Source organism: Vidua chalybeata, chromosome 2 (assembly GCF_026979565.1).
Source record: "Vidua chalybeata isolate OUT-0048 chromosome 2, bVidCha1 merged haplotype, whole genome shotgun sequence".
Lineage (NCBI taxonomy): Eukaryota > Metazoa > Chordata > Aves > Passeriformes > Viduidae > Vidua > Vidua chalybeata.
In genome coordinates this window covers 21,373,634-21,391,334 of record NC_071531.1, presented here as the reverse complement: position 1 = coordinate 21,391,334, position 17,701 = coordinate 21,373,634, and the positions used below count along the sequence as shown (strand labels likewise).

At 37.4% G+C, this 17,701-nt stretch overlaps 1 protein-coding gene and 1 long non-coding RNA gene across 3 annotated transcripts in view; one reads left to right on the top strand and one right to left on the bottom strand.

The window, feature by feature from the left end:
- Window positions 1–15,984, bottom strand: part of PUDP (pseudouridine 5'-phosphatase) — a 66,971-nt gene extending 50,987 nt beyond the window's left edge. Inside the window, exon 1 of one of the 2 annotated variants that reach the window (XM_053935503.1) lies at window positions 15,677–15,984. In XM_053935503.1, coding sequence (XP_053791478.1) covers window positions 15,677–15,755 — 79 coding nt within the window. In that variant the 5' untranslated portion in view covers window positions 15,756–15,984. Of the gene's footprint in view, window positions 1–15,382; window positions 15,651–15,676 lie in introns of those variants that run through there. The other variant, XM_053935504.1, reaches the window with a different exon arrangement.
- LOC128784181 (uncharacterized) lies at window positions 15,704–17,125 on the top strand. The gene is made up of 2 exons (XR_008429395.1): window positions 15,704–15,810; window positions 16,007–17,125. It is a non-coding gene; the product is annotated as an uncharacterized LOC128784181 (long non-coding RNA).
- Window positions 17,126–17,701: the final 576 nt, after the last annotated feature.

Sequence of the window (17,701 nt, the reverse complement as noted above, 5' to 3'; positions counted from 1 at the left end):
TAATACTTATACTTGGCCATAGAAACTTTTAACTAAGCCCTATTGAACCCAGTGAGAGATAGGTACATAAAGCATAGAATGGTTTGGGTTGAAAGGGAGCCTTCAAATACAACCTATTCCAATCCTCCTGACAGGGGCAGGGACACCTTTCACTAGATTGGGTTGTTCATAGCCCCATCCAACACACAATGCTTTTGTGTTTCTGAGCTAAAATACCATTTGTAGTCCAGAACATGAACCACAGGCTGGCAGATGCTGTGCACTGAGAACACCTCATATGGCAAAAAGAATGTCTATTCACAGGAAATTAGGCCAGTCACTCAAGTGCAGTCATAGTGTATCAGTACTAGGTCTTTGTAACAATATTCCCCAATAAACTGCCACTTACAGAGTTTAGTACACAATAACAGATTTTTAACAGCATTCATTTTCTTCATGAGTATTTACACACTAATTCTCAGTCCTGATGCTGAAGAGCTGCATAGTTTTCCTCCCAGTATGTATCTGAAATTTTGCTGAAAAGCTTTAGCCTCTCTGCATCCATGTTTTAGTCTTCCTAGTAATACTAGTATAGAACTTATACTAGTTATTTATTAATATTAATTCTAACTACAGTTCTATAGTTAGAATTACAACTAGCTTAGGTATTATATAACTAAAAATAGACTGAGTTAACTTTCATTAACTGAAAAATCTTACCAGAATATTTTAAGTTAGCCTTCTGTCATGAAAATTATTGCCCAAAATTTCTACCCACCATCATATAAAATCTTTACTTAATATGGCAGATGCAGATTGATTAGGAAGCCTGAAAAACAATACCAAATAGCATCAACTACAGTTCTAGTAAATAACGGAAGAAACATTTCAAAATTAAATATCCGTTGCAAAATAGCTGTGAAAGGATTCCAAATCACCTCAGTTTCAAACCACCCCAGGGAGAGTCATCTCCAAAAAACTTCATCAACCTCTATGCTGCTGTAAGGATTTAAAAATTATGGTTGCCTGCCTCAAGCACACCACTGAAGGACTTTGCCCATTGTGGCAAACTATGTAAAGAAGCAAACCACTGAAGGTCTATCCTCAACTCATCCGCAACCACTGAAGGTCTATCCCCCAAATATACCTGCACTGATTCCTGGAACTTGGACTGTAAATTAAGCCACCGGACAGGAACTTGAGAAAATATAAAGGTGGTACTGTTGTCTGAGTGTTATCTCAGACTAGAGGGACGTAAAAAAAGCTGGAGGAGAAGACTATATCACTGGTAATGGACAAGGAAAACTAACTGGGCAACACTGCTAAAATCAGCTCGGACTAAATCCGGCAGAGGGAGATCAGAACCCACTGACTCAAGAAACCCACTGACTCAAAACCCAGAAAGACTGAGCATGGTATTAATTAGCATTAGAAGTGAGGGAACCATTTAACCAATAGAATAAGAGAACTATGCAGCCAATTAATTTCCTTTGTTTGCTAAAATGTATAAATAGTGAACATTTTTCAACAACTTTGAGACCCTCACCGCCAAGAAGCCCAGGGTGAAGAAGGACCAATGAGATGATCCTGGATCCACAGGTGATGATTACAGTCTGCTTAATCTGTCTGTCGGTCTGTCTCTCCCTCCTCTCTTTTTCATCTTTCTACCTCACATTTTACTGTTAAATAAAATCCATATTATTGATTTGGGTGTATGATCCTGCTTGCACCTTAATTCGAACAGAGGTATCTCTCAATAATCAGATCTTAACAACTGCATACAATTATTTTATTGTAGTAGAAGTGACACAGACAACACTTAAAAGTCTGGCACACATCAGGTACCTAAAGGCTGAAGTACTGGATCCAGCGCCCACTTTCAAGTAAAATATTTTAGCTTTTAAAGCTTTTCTGAGAGTGTCTCTTTCTGGGTGAAGAGGCGATGATCAAGAAATCTTGACTCCCATGCTTGAGTCAAACTGACCTTGTATTATTTTAGCACATTATGAAAACTTTAAAGTAGCATAAGGTCTTCAAACATCAAAATGCATTTAACCTAAATACTACTATCTCTTGTTTAAAATGGGAAAAATAATAAAACAGTATCAGAGATGTTTTATAAGAAGACATAAAACTTAATTTACAGTACAATCCTGAAAGAATACTGTAATTACAAAAAGGTTCAGAGAGAGAATCTCACTAACATGTCAGTGAACGTAATTCACATGAGGACTACAGGAGAAATGGAAACCTGGAAGGAGACTCTCTGACAGTAGCTATTAGGGTTATATTTTTAGGTATCTCAAAGGGGAGAGGCTGAATCTTCTTTTGCTAGACAGTGGTTCTGGGCATAATGGAAATATTATGTTATGACTCTGTTTTGAGTGTAACAGCTTAGAGTTACAAGAAACACTTCTGTATATCCTACTAAATTAAATTAAAAACTGTGCTCAGAGACTCAAAGAGTGCAAGACATTTTAGTCCATCATTTCATTTTTCCATATGAGTAATGTGATAAAAATAAAAAGAGATACTGAGAACTGAACTAGAAGTCATTCCACTTCCCCTCAATCTTTCTTTCCTTCTGCCTCAGTTCTGCAAGCTGAGGTCAAAGTTTACATCTTGAGACACAAACAGCTTCACTCTCTGGCAGCTGAAATTTAATAAGCCTGACACAGGAGTTACTACACTGGGGTGGCTCTTAGTTTTACTGTAACATTGCTTGCAAAAGACAGGCTGGGAAATAATATGCTCAAAAAGCAGATAGAAGAGATTTTTTTACTTTATTTACAAAAATAGCCTAAACTTCCGTCACTCTATCTAAAAACTAAAGAAGGAAAAAAAATCCAGTACCCTTTTTCCACAATCAGCAAAAGGAAAAGCATCTGATTTATTTGCTGAATACATTCAACTGAGCCACTGAACATAATGACTTTTAGATAAAAAGTCCTATACTTTTTGACCCATTATGTTTTTTAACTGTTAGAACACATCCTAGGCATATAGTTAGAGCTGCATAACCAGTTGAACAGGGTAACTTACATGTTTCCTAAATGTAAAGAAAAAATAACTATGAGGTGTACAAGTTCAATAATAATAAAACACCTGGTGAACCAAAGACCTTTCTTTTCTGCAAGAGCTGCACACACTCTAGGCCACATCTTTCTAACAACCTCTGGGTAACAGTTTTCAAAGATATTAAAAACTTTGCACAAAAATGCAAACCTGGTAATCCATCAACAAGCAGAAATACCTTTTTTCCTTCTATTTTCTGAAAAGCAAATCTAACTATTAATAAAAGAATCCAATTGTATAGAACATTGCAATCAGAGAAAAGAGAACTACACACTGCTGACTACACACTGCTGTCTACACTCTCTACTCCAAAGGGTTGCTTTAGTCATTGACCTTGTCATAAGCAGAGATTGGAGATTTTCTCCTTGTGTTAGGCTGACACAGACCATGGTGGTACTGCTACAGGGCTGTCAGGCTCTCATTATTTCTGTTATGAACTTGTATTCTATACTACTTTAAAAATTTTTGACTAACAAATAAAATTGAAATTACACAAAAAAATAAAGCTATTTTCTTCAGGAGAGGGATTTCTTCTTCACGTTACTCTCTACCCTAATTATTAATTATAGAAAATCTAGCATGTCTCTTGAGATTTTAACTCCCTACACTGGACTCACAGAGGAGCTTAAGTAGGTCTTGAACTGGAAATAGGAAGCATCTACACTGTCAGTACTAAAGCGATTAAATTGCATCATCATCATTATTCTGTAAAAAAATAATTTCTTTGGTAGTCTGCAATTGTTTCTAAGGCTCCACTATAGATAAGTAAAATGGGTAATACATTTTCCAAAATTAGACTGCCATTAAGTACAGTTATACAGTAGCTGTAATCATAGATAATTGTAAATTATTTTGTTGAATATATGATTTACACTTCTGGGCTTACATTATCGATACCATTTTTTATAGATTGAAGGAAGGGAGTAGCTACTGTTATTTAAGCAGAACTATAGGATATTGTAACCAATTCCTTTACTTCTACCCATGGAAAATGCAGTATCTGTAAGGTACTCCATATTACACCTTTGATATCCTACACCACCTAGGTATTGGGCACTTTGTAATGAGTCATAAATACAATCTTTCTGAATTATGTATTTATATGATGCTTTCCTCTAAGAAAAAGAATGGCAGAAAGAACATGGGGTTTGGGAAAAGTTATTTATATGCACTACCATGTCAGCTGCCAAGTCAAGATGACCCAGATAAAATGAGAATTGCAGGATGGTAGTGAGAATAATTTCTAGGAAAATCGGATCAAATCTCAGTTGAACCTAAACTTACAGAGGTTTGGTTTTTTGTTTTTCTAAAGCAAGCCTGCTTTTAATTCACAACACAAGAACACTTTAAAGGAACAGGACGAGAGAAGAAAGGTACATGTAGGATCCAACCCTGAAAGAATGAATGGGTACTGAAAGTATTTTTCATATTGTAAGTCTCCTGAGGTATATATAGGAATGTTAAGACTATCAAAGTAGTTTCTCATAGATACAATTAGAATGTAGAGCAGAGAACTGACGCTCACAATTTCAGTACGTAAGATAGTATGAAGAGAAAGGTAATCTACTGAAAAGTACCCAGGGAAAAATAAGTACTATGCCTTCTTTTTTGTTACATACAAATATAGACATATCTGGATCAAACAGGAATACTTACATTAGTCCCTGAAAGCTGCAATTATAACAGAATGAAGAAAAAGAAAACATTACTCTGTTCCATGTTGATCTACAGTATTAGAAGAGGGAATGGGTTAAGAGAGGAATAACTTCCACAGTTTTGTGTTAAATTTAAGAATACTGTTTCCCTTTTTCCCCTCTTAATAGAAACTTCTAAATTAGAACGCAGAGCCACTTCTCAATTAACCAGGAGAATGAGGAGAGAAAAAATATGCTAACACACAATTCTTGTATTATTGCCTATGGGAGAGGCAGGGGAAACATGAGGATTTATGTCAAGAGCACTTTAACCAGTATAATGCAGACAGGTACCAGCTACAGATCCTGAAATGCCAACTCTTAAGGCCAGGAGCTTTGATTAGGGAAAAACAAGGCCTGGTTTAATAAACATAAGCCCTATAATCCAATTTTACTGTTAGCTCTCCACTATGCTAAGAGACTTCTTCAAGAAATTTTTGATGTATGTTTAAAGCATTTTTCTTTGACAACTTCAGAGTTACTGAAGAGCTGTTCATTATCTTAAAATTTATTTAAATTGAAAGAATCCTCTCCTTTGTATACATACACACACATGAAAAGACAGCCCCTGTATCTCTAAAGCTTTAAACAGGAATTGTAGGGCTTTGTAGAGCACTGGAAAATTTCCAGACATAGGGAATATTATTTAAAAAATTCTAGAGTGTGTAAAAGAAACAGATACCTAGAACAAAAAATGAATTAACAATACAGAAAGCCTAACTCTATAATGAACATTTCAAAGACCTTCTATTTATGAAAAGTATTTGAGACAAAAGCAACACTAACATAACATATCCAATGAATGATATCCATATATGGATATATATCCATATCTGGTAACTGCAGAATTTAGAGCAACCTTATAAAAAACTTAACAATAAACATAAAAAAAAAAAAAATTCTAATTCTATGACACCTCCCAAGAAGCAAGCAGAGCTAAGACATTCCCTAGGAGACCAAGATGCCATATGAAAACTGCTGTATAAAGTATATTTGCATACACATGTAAGTATAAACTTTAGACATTGTTAACACTGCCATTACTAAGTGCAGTTACTCCTTGGGGTCCAATGTATAGATTTTGGAAATCACAGGCTATATGTGCACCCTAGGACCTACAAACACTCATGTCAAATGTTATTTCAAGTCTTCTCCCAATATATGTGTAGACTGTCACCCTTCTCCATCATCCTGCTCTCCCTAGAAGAGAAATGGTCTAGACAGCAGTAGTGGTGCCACAGCAGACTGCAGAAAGTTCTCCTTTGACAGCAGGTCAGGGGCCAGCCTGGGCAGGGGAGGTTGTGTGTGACAGAAATTTTGCAGTGGTACAATGTGAGGTTATTGAAAGATGAAGATGTTTCTAAAGGTATGAAGACTCATGTAATAGGCAGCTAAATCATACATCAGAAGTTCTTTAAAACTTTGAATACGATTAGCAAGTAAAACTGAATTTTTTTTAATCCCTAAAATAGAACTCTTTTAAAATTATTATTAATTATTATTATTATTATTAAAAAATAGTACAACAATGAAAAGAGGTATAAAGATGCAATTTTTTTAACCTAAGAACTTAGAATTTTATCTTGTTACTGTTAAATCCATATACTATCTGCTCTCTACAACAAGTTGCAAAAGAATGAAGGGGAATAGTTCACTTCCATTTTGAAAAAAGGCAAAGCCATGATAAACAGTAAACTATGCAAAATGAACTTTGAATCAAACATTCCATGGAATTAAATTTTGCAACTATAGAATTTGCAATCAACTGACACATAAAACATTTGACATTTTAGAAAACACAAACCAGAACAGCAATGCTCCTTCTTGCTCTTTACTCCTAGATGCCTTCCTCCATGAAAAATAAAAACATTTAAATTAAAAATGGTAGAAGGATAAATATAATAAAAATATGATCTACAACAATAATAACACTTAAAGTTATTAGGCAGCAGAATAGCAATTAGAGAGACTACAATACCTTAGTGGCCCAAATACTTTCATTTTCCCGAGACATGTTCCCCATGAAACACTGTTTTTAATTTTTAAAGACTAGAAATTTATTACATTGTGATAAGCTCTTTATGGCTCCATCTCCCCTGAGCCATAAAGCAAAGAACATTTTGTTAGTCCAGTAATAATATAATGCTATAGCATGAAAAGATCCACCATTTCACATGGTGTAATTTTTTGTAATAATGATCTTGCAGCAGAATGCTGACTTTATCCAAGGTTATGTCACTTTACAGGCATGCCTGAGTATACTCTTCTGCCCTGGAGAGACACCTCAAAGGAGGTTACTGTATGTAAATTACAAACAAACAAAGAAAAATATCTTTACCATAGAACAATTTATTCAAACAAAATATGTCTCAGTATACTCATGCTCCACCTTAAACCATAATTTCTCGTACTTCAAACCTTCTGATACACTATAATCCTATTTTTCCATTAAACACACATTATCTTTCACTTCATTGTTCTAGTACTAGTACATTTTTTTTCCTCTTGCTTAGAAATGTTCCTGAATGACCAGTACCAGTCTCAAACTCATAAAACATCCCAATCCAAAAAATATAATCCCACTTATTACAAGTCAGTAATCAAATAAAGGTATATTCTATTAGTTTGAATAGGTACTCTGTATCAGCTTATATTACACACAAATGGAGTGATTAAAGCAGAAGATAATGTTGAAGACACAATGTTCCAAAAGATGCCCTGACATAAACAGGCTATTAACAGTGACACTGTGAAAGAGAACCTGAGTGAACTCATATTTATGCACAGCAGGCAATCCATGCCCAGGGCAGAGCAGCTTGGCAGCAAACCCAGTGAGTGCAGCACGTGCAAGCACAGGGCTGCTGCGAAGGGCTAGCACGAGCCCATCCTGTGGAGAGCAAAGGTGACATGGGGCCCTATTACAGCAGGTCAGAGAGCACACATTAATGAGCTGGAAGAATGAGACACTGTAACACTGTCCATATCACATAATGACAAAGGTTATGAGTGCATTCATATCGATGTTAGACAGAAAGACTGGACTGACAAATAATAAAGTGGGCTTTCCTCTTAAATGCCGTGCATTACCCTGAGACAAACTGTGAAACTTATCCAAAAGAACCACACACAGGCAGAGGCAATCCAAAAACAAGCAGCAGAGAAAAAAAGCAGTGTTTGGAATGCTAACCCATAAGTGGTGCCCTGTAATGACTGAAGCATGGACTGAGACGGGCAGGGAATCTGCAACCTTTATTCAAAGAAACAAGTTTTATACACTTTGTCAAGGCACAGCATCTCCTTACATGGTAATTCTCACTACATGACCTATCCCATGTTGCCATGTCGGCAACACACTTTCTAAATCTTCTAGGGAGTGATCATGTGCTGTTCACCCATCTGTCAGACTCAGGCAGGCTCCTCTCCACAGGGCTCTGCCATGAGCCACCTACTCTCCCAAGGTCAGGTGGAGAAAGCCTCTCTGTGCCACCCTGTGCTCCTTTGTGCCACCATGCATTCTGTGGGTATGTGCCACAGCCTGTAACTCAATTCTATCCTATCTCTTCCCACAGTGCCCAAAGGAAATCATTCAAGAACTAGAAATAAACTTGCTTCATGAGACACAGTGTATTAGTACTTATTTAATGACTTTTACAAAAATATGTCATGTATCTCTAAAGAGAAAGAGGAAGAAAAATAAGAATACATTTTAACAAGAAATATTGTTATATTATATATAACAATAGCTTGGAAAAGTACATGAGAAAGAGCAATGTACACTTAGATGAAAGTTTTTCCAAAATGCAGCATCAGATATATTGCCAAACTGCTACTGAATATGGTATTCATTATAAGAGGAATAAAAAGATTATTAAAAGCTGCACAAGAACAGAAAACATACATGGAGACAGCAACAACTGATACTGTCAACAGGTATGCAACCCTTCAAGAAACAAAATATTGCTTAAAAAAAAAAGTTCAAAAAATTTTCAGCCATAAAAAAAAAAAAAAGAGCCACAAAAGATAGATTCTTCACCAATTATTGAAGCAAAGGAAGCAAAAAACAGAGATTAAAAAATACAGGATGGTTTTCCCCTAAATACCAAAAAAAAAATCTTGATAAAGGTTAACACTACCTCAACAAACTTTAGGTCAGAACAACGATTTTCTTATTATTATCAAAGGGAGGCAAGAAGGGATAAGTCAAGGTCAGGAGCCTCTGAGAGAACCACCGTAAGCCACAAAAATTATCTTGGTTATGTAATTCTCAGTAGCCCTGTGAAAGAAATTAGTATCAATACAAAGATGTACATAAACACATAATAGGAGCAGCAACAATCATTAGCAGTATCTACTTCATGCCAGAGATGTCCATAATGAATGCAATAAAGTTTGAGAGGAGAAGATATTTGGCTTAATTGCTTCTGTATTTCTAGTTAACATAGTTCCTGGTCTTAAAAAGAGTAATGGTATAGTGTGAAAATTATCCTCTCCATTAAGGTCTATTGCCAATATAAAAGAAAAAAAAGTTTAAAATAATAGCAACCACAATCACCCTTCCTCCTCCTCCATTAGAAGTATAAATGGCAGTATTGAAGAGCAGGATTGTGTCTCAGAAAAAATATACCAGTAGAATTCAGGGACCAGAAACAGCCCTGCCCAAAGTAAGATGTTCTGAAAAATTCCAGTCTCAAGAGCTCAATTAGCCAACTCACAACAAGGTTACATGAATGAATTACAGCTACTCAGAACAAGAACTGCAGAGCTGGGTCCAAGATGGTACAGAGTGTAACTCTTGCCAGTATGTAGAATAATAAATACAGGGTTGTTAATGCTGTTTTTCTTCTTAAGTAAGAAGAAAATTGGAATACAGCAACTAGAAGTAGTGTCATTATAATGGAAAATTCTATGCACCTTTTCTTTGTGTGAAATTCTGTTCCCTTTATGACATCTTATTATTTACTTTCAAAGCAAAATAATTGGAACTTTATACACATGACAGTTTACGTATGCAACAAATCCTTATCATCTACAAACAGATTTGAAAATTCGCTTTTAGGCATAGGAAGAGACTAATTTTTATAAATTTTTATAAAACTGCTGCATGCACCTCTAAAATCACTAAACAGAACCTTTACACTCCCAGTATTTTTCAAAACATACCTCTCCACTTACTACAGGCTCTCTATATAATCGCAAGTGTGTAACAGTCAGAAAATAAAAACCACATTATTGAAAGGGAAATTGGAAAATTCTTGGGATTAACTTGTTTGGCATGTGGTTTCCCTTTTTTATTTTTTTTTCTTACTTTATAACCAAATGTTTTGGGTCTGGGGCAACTCATAAAAAATCACTAAAAATACATTGAATTTGTGTGTAATTCCTGTACAACATTAAAATCAAATCAATGATCTTCCAGCTTGAGAGCATTCCTTGGTTAATTTCTCAAGGAAAAAAAAAAATCATTGTTAATGCTCCCCCATGGCATTTTGAAATCTGGTAGTCACTACAGAAATCAAAACCAAAACCCACAAAAAAACCCAAAAAACACCCTGTTAAATGCTGAACTTACTCTGATTCTGGATTATTCTAACCACAAACAACAAGCAACCATGTGGATGGGCAAATCAATCAAGGGAATAACAGAAGTCAGACTCTGGGTTAGTATGTTTGTTATGTTCTTGCCAAATTTTTTCTTGCTGTTAAATTAAAATGTTAGCTTTCAAGCATATGACAAATCTTATTTACTGTATTCATGGTTAGTTAATTCTCAATGAGGAACTGTTTTACTTATGTCCAAGATTTGCTCATGAAGCATCTAGAGGGTATTCTAATCCAATAAAATCCTTAATCTCTTTAGTTTTGCAACAAATTTCAAATACTAAACACAGGGGCAAGAGAATATTTCCCCTTCCCTCTTTGTTCCCAAAATCAGATGGAAAGTGAGAATGACAAGAAAGTAAGTTTCCACTACACAGAAGCAGAAAATAGGCTTACAAAGATTGCCAGGTTATAGCCTAAGAAGATTAATTCCTGCACTTAAGGCATAACATAGACCAATCTAGAGAGGACTGATGTTTAATTGAATTGGTGTTATTTGCTTGGATGCAGAAGAAATGGGAAGCTGTTTTAAATAAAAGACAGCATGCACATAAGCAAACTCCACCATGGAACTCTCATCAGTTTTCTTGTAACAGCCATCTCCTAGGCAACATGTGCATTGAAATGAAAGTAAGAGTACATTTTTGACTTCTGACCTTGTGACAATGAGTAGGTAACACTGGGGAGAAAGAAAACATGCTGAAATTCTTGTGAATCTCACAATACTACAACGAATTTAACTGCAAGCTAATTTCTTCTATATTTTAGACCAGAGATGACCTGTCTGGCCAGCCATGCAGAAGTGTCTTAGAAGTGGCACAAAATACAGCAATCTTCACACAAAGGAGACAGTGGCTATAACAGCAGCAACTTCTAATCTCAGTTGCCTTAACTACTTTTCATCCCTCTGGAAATGGTCACAAACTGGCATATCTGTGCCTGAGCAGTCCAACAGGACTTTGAGTTATGGTGAAGGTATCTTGCAAAACTAAGCTACTTTAGGAACCATCTCTCATATTTGAACACGCTGATTTATCTCACACAAAGATACTCTTTTCCAACACTAAGGGGCACTGACAATGATAATAATTTACATAAAACAATCCCTACTCCGAGGAGAAATTTAAACAAAAATAAATACATGACTAAACTTCCTATACTAAAGTATCATGCTCTTTGCATGTTAGTTTAGCTCTAGTTCAGTTTTAAGCACAATGCTAAGAAATATCTTATCTTTGCAGCCATTTTCCTAAGCTCATTTGGGAAAGATTAATATTACACATGTAGCTTGTAGAGAATTTTAAATGTTTTCAGACCCCTATAAGTTTAAGCACAGATCATCAAAGGCAACATTCAATCCTATTTGTGTTTTGATAGTAGGGTAGCTATTGGCTACAATTATATAACAAAACTACTTGTCATAGCTTAAAAAGAAACCTATGCAGTAAGTTTGTAAGATAGATCCTGGGGGGCATTACTCTAGTTGTGTATTTTGTACAAGTTAAATAGGTTTTTCCTTCTATATCTTTAGCATTGATTTTGTATGTTTTTACAATATGCTAAAATGCCAGGATCCTAACTGTACAACTATAACAACAGGATTTATTTAGGAATCAAATATCTCTAGTTGCTGTTGTTGTTATTGTTATTATTATTATCTGTTAACCTTGTATTATGTCTTGGATAAGTGCATAAGTAGGTTTAATAATTTTAATATTTTTAAATATTTAATTAATTATATTTATTTTATAATTATATATATTTAATTAATATTTAAAATATTTTAATATTTTTAACTATACCATATACTAGTGGTTAGAACAGTACTCTTCTGTAGGAACAGACTACCACATTTTAAGAAAAAGCAATCTACTATTCTGAGCATTTAATGTCATTATTTGCTGTAGGAAATCAAGTAGAAATTTAAATTAAGAAATGTAATGCTTTAATTTAAGTGCTGGGAGGTTTTGTTGTGTTTTTTTGTTGTTGCTGTTGTTTTGGGTGTTTTTTTTTTGGTTTTTTTTTTTTTTTTTGAGAAAGCACAGCATTACAACAAAAATTAAGATGTAGTTATTACTTTTCCTCTGGTTTCTACTACACAATGCACCACTAATCAACTATGATAACTAACTATGATAACTGCATGAGAGGGTGATCAGTCACTGGAACCAGCTCCCCTAAACAGTTAGCATGTCACCAAGGCTGTTAGAGTTCAAGGAGCATTTGGACAAGGCTCTTAGCCCTCTGTTCTAGTTTTCAGAAGTCCTGCGAGGAACTGGACTCAATGATCCTCATGTTTTGGGAAGAGATGGGATGGAGTTGAGCTGCAGGCTGAGGCACACACCTGCAGAAGCACATGGCAGCACAAAGGAGCACATGGCAGCACAGAGGTGACCTGACCTTGGAGGAGGTGTCACGCGACAGACCCTTAGGGAGAGGAGGCTGCTGGAAGCTGACAGACGGGTGAACAGCGCGTGATCACCCCTAAGATTCTATCCGAGAGCTCAAAGGGAAAGATTAGGTAATAAAAAAAAAGGGAAGGGTAGATTGCATTGATTAGAAATGCAGAACAAGAAGGCTGACAGACGGGTGAACAGTGCGTGATCACCCCTAAGATTTCATCCAAGAGCTCAAAGGGAAAGATTAGGTAATAAAAAAAAAAGGAAGAGTAGATTGCATTGATTAGAAATGCAGAAAAAAATGGTGTTAGATAACCTTTGAAACCATGATACAGAAGGACTCTGAATGGGTTGAAGGACTTCCACAGGCAGTTCAGAGGCAGTAACTTGTGTGTTGAAAGTAAGCTGATACATCAAGGTGCAACTCAAGGACAACTTAATCAGCCTCAATTATGTTATAGAGGAAGGGGGGAGATAAAATATCAGCTGATCAGATCCAGCAACACTTTCACACAGCCAAGGATTAACCAGTAAAGTATAGGCTGCAGGTTTTATAGGGTAACATTTAGATTATTTCCAAAGTCAGAACCTTGTGAACACCTCAGACCTCATTTAAGGACTTTACACTGACAAGGATTTTGGAAATCTGTCAGTAGATATACTACCTACCTTAATCAGAACCAAGTACATCAACTATAGAAAGCAAGTTCATGGCACATTACATCAGATGAATTTAATGCTCAATTTTTCTCATCATTTATAGATCAATTTATATTTGTTCTATAAAATAAGTAGGGTTTATGTGAAAACATCTAAAAATAGTCATGTACATTTGCAGACACCACTTTGTTTGGAAAAAAATTTGCAAAACCTGAAGCTTCAGATTCTAAAAATTGCAATGAAATTTCTAAATTTGATTCTAAACTATGCAATCAACCAACCACTTAAAAAAGTTAGTAATAATAGATATTCAATATCAAAACTTTTATTTGTACTCTTTGAAAGGAATTATATTTGGGCCATTTCTGTAGCTTCTTGAAATATGTATGTTATTCATTTTATCACTTCCAATGAACATTATGTGACACATTAAAAATTTCGTAAGAAAATTATGGGGTTCTTATGTAGGTTAACATCAATATGAACATTTGTCTCATTCAGATGATTTTCAGTAGGTAGGTTGGGCAGACGGAATCTAATTTGTGCATGCCTTTTATCACTCTTCCCCCAAATTATTCCAAATTTCTTGAAACATTTAGGGATCTTGGGAAAGTCCAAGCAGTCTCCTAATCGCCTTTTTGTCTCCCAATGGTCACTGCTCATCATGAAACAAACAGGCTCACCAAGAATGTTAAACGTTTCATAGTATTCAGAGGCTGAAACATACTGAAGTCCTCTGATATGAAGTGCACATAATGAACATCACCAAGGTAGTGTCACTTTTACTCCTCTGTACTGGAAGATACTTGAAGAGTATTTTCAGTCTAATTCCTTGCAGCTGAAAGATTTCTGAAATACAATACATACTTTATATGTAACTTTTTAAAATAGAAGAAATCACATACATGTATCATTATCAATACTGTCCTGTTAAAGTGACTATTGTCTGTGTGAAGATTTCTTCTCACAAAGAGCAGAAACTTCTAAGAATGCAATTAAAATAACTGAAATTAAATGCAATTAAAATAATTAAAATAACTGGTTCTAGATTATAAGAGTACACACACACATATATATATATGTGTGTGTGTATCCCCAGGCTATTTGAGACTTCAGTGATGAAGTTGAAAATGCAACTAAAATCTAAATGCAACTCAATCACTGTTTTGTATAGCATTCCTGCACTTAAGCAGGAAAACCATTTACCTTGTTTTAAAAGGTAAATGCAGATCACCTTCACCTCTTATAGCCCTGAGGGAGGGAAAAGCGCACATTCCTTAGAAACACAGTGTAATTCATCAGATTTCACAGCTGTCTTTCCAGAAACTGCTACAATTCAGGTTTTGCAGAAAGAAGGCACACACCTCCAGTTCACACCTTCTAGGAATTCACCCATATCCAGAACTGCTTCCTGTGCGATAACTCACATTAACTATTTCAAAAACTAAGTCACGTGCCAAAATATTCCATTATTCCTCACCAGAGGGTTCTGATTCAGCAAATAGTTAAAAGCAGATTTAAAGATTGTCCTAGTTATAGCGACTATTCAAACATCAAGATCTAATCGAGCTGCAGCACGGGAAGCATCAAGCAACAGAGTAATCCTGCAAAGTGGAAAGTCTACTAATACCAAAACTAGGAGAAAACTATCAGAGTGGTTTCCAGGCTCATCAGTTGGAGAAGGTAGCTCTAAACGCTGCCGAGGGCTGTCCCAGACCCGCTGCTCCCGGCCTTGGCAGTGCGGGGCCCGGGGGTCCCTCAGCCCCACGCTGCATGCCCGCTCTGCTCCATACCCACTTTCCCTGGCTTTCAGCCCCAACCTGCCCCTCACCGCTCTCCCCACAGCCAACCCAACCTCGCTCAGCCCTCCGCCGGCCAGAGCAAGTAACCCTTCACGCTCAGCCCCGGCTCTGTTACTTTAAGGCGAAATCTGCCCCCGCAAGGCAGCAAGTAGCGGAAGCGGGAGAAGGAATTAACTCGTTTCCTGTTGCTTTAATCCCTTCATTCTGGTTTTAGCAGCGCCGCCTGGGGCGTTCTGGCTGCTCGCCCGGAGCGAGGAGGCGGTGAATGAGCAGCCACGGCCCGGGCCGCTCAGACTGCTGGAGGCGGAGAGGAAAGGGAAGGGAAAGAGGCTGCCCGCCGCCAGCTACGGCCCCTCGCTGTCGGGGCAGGCGGGCCGGGCCTGGCGGCGCGGTGTAATCCACCGGTGCGGGGCGAGCGGAGCGGAGCGGGGACCTGGCCGTGGAGGGGAGAGGGGTTCGGGCTACGCACCCAGCAGCAGCCCGTCCATGTCAAAGATCACGTGAGTGACCGGGCGCAGCGCGGCCGCCGAGGATGAGGAGGCGGCCATGGCGAGGCAGAGCAGGCGGAGCGCAGCAGGAGCCGAGGCAGATGGAGCCCGTGCGGTGCGAGACTGGCCAGGCGGGGAACCTAACGGGGAGGTCGGGGTCGTGCGGCGGTTTATAGCAGCACCCGGCGCGGGCCGGGCTGGGCCGGGCCTGCGGGACCTTTGTTCTGTCTTGTTCTACTTTTTAAGCAAAGTCCATTGTTCTACTTTTTAAACAAAGTCCATTTCTCTTCTTGGGGCCTCTTCTCTTGCAGAACAGCGCTTCTTGCCCAGAGAGGTTGTGGAGTGTCCTTCTCTGGAAACATTCAAGAACCGTCTGGATGCAATTCTGTGCAGTGTGCTCTGAGATGACCCTGCTTAAGCAGGGAGGTTGGCCCAGACGACCCACGGTGGTCCCTTCCAACCAGACCTATTTTGTGATTCCTAAATCCTGTTTGGTGCTGCTGGCTGGAAATACAGGACAGCTGCTCTCAAGTTGATGTGTTAGACAGTGTCTGTCCTGTGTGCCTGTGTAGAGATTTACAGGGGTACTATTACACCAGACTATAGTTAAAACAAAAAGGTGCAAATCTGTCTAAAACAGTGAGGGAAGAGTAAAGTAATGGAGAGAAAAAATCTGTGGGGAAGGAACAAATCTATCTCTTACAGGCTTCTGAGTGCAAGAATGGTTAATTGAAAGATGGTTTGGGTGTTGTATGTTTTTTTCTGAAACATTCAAGAAGTTCTGAAGTTCAAGAAACAAGACTGTTCTTAAGCTCAAATAAAATCTTCCTGCATGGACACATCATCGGATTTTAACTTGGCAATTGGGAGGGGGAGAGGGCACCTACCTCATCAGTTTTCCCTTTTGTATTTTTTCATGCAGATAACTCTCCACTGGGCATCAAGATCATTGAATCACCAGTTGCAGAGGCAGACATGAAAAGAGCTGTATCGGGCTCCCAAGGTGACATACTGCCTTGAAGATGTGTACTGCTATGCCATTCTGTGTGAGGGCAGTGGTTAGTTGCAGCTTCACATAGGGGGAGTCCTGTCTCATTTGTAGGTAGGCCTGGCAGCAATTCCTTTTTACTAACAGTGCCTTCATTTGAATTGACAACACTTCACCATTTTAGCAAGTTAGTGGGGGCTTTTAAAGCCTTAACTGTAGGTGTCACATAGCTATATTTGAATTTTAATTTAGGCTTGTTAAGCATCTCACCTATCCCCAGAACTTATCCCTTGTAAGTACATTTACCCTACATTTATGTAAAATGTAGACGCAGAATTCTCCTGACACCTTCTTCTATTTGGGAAATAAGGCAAATAAAACACCCTTGGCCTTTACTTGGAACTTTTGAATAATAAAACTTGACTTTCAAACATTTTTTGAATTTTGGGTTGGTTTTGTCTTTTTTATCTTGTCTCATTCTGTAATGATAATGCTGCTTAGGCCCTGTCTGTGTAGGCTAGGAAAAGGATTGTGCACAGTACCTTCAATGTCTTTTAAAAATTCCATGCGTAATCGTGAAATTGGTTCCTGTGTAGATTTAAGAAAATGACTCCTGAGCTTTGAGGGTTTTTTTTTTTTTTTGTAACCTTACAATATATGAGTGTTAAAAATGCCTATGGCTGTTTTGTTTCTGCAATAAACACTGTGCAACAAGTCAATATTCCAGTTTTGTTTCCAGCAAACATTTATAGTTTCTTTTGTAGCACACTTAGGTGGGAGCATAGCTAGAATCAATTGGGGTAAAATTATAAATACAGTAGGTCAAAAAAAGTGTTAACCTCTTAAAGGTTAAAAAAAATAGTAATTTCAATAGTTATAATGGTAGTGTTGTGCTGTCCTAAGAAAGAATGTGATTCTGCTGTAAGAGACAAATACTTAAAGAGAATGGGTAATGATGTTGTATGACAATGGTACCTGAGGTAGATTTATTAACTTTCTAATTAGCATATATTCTAAA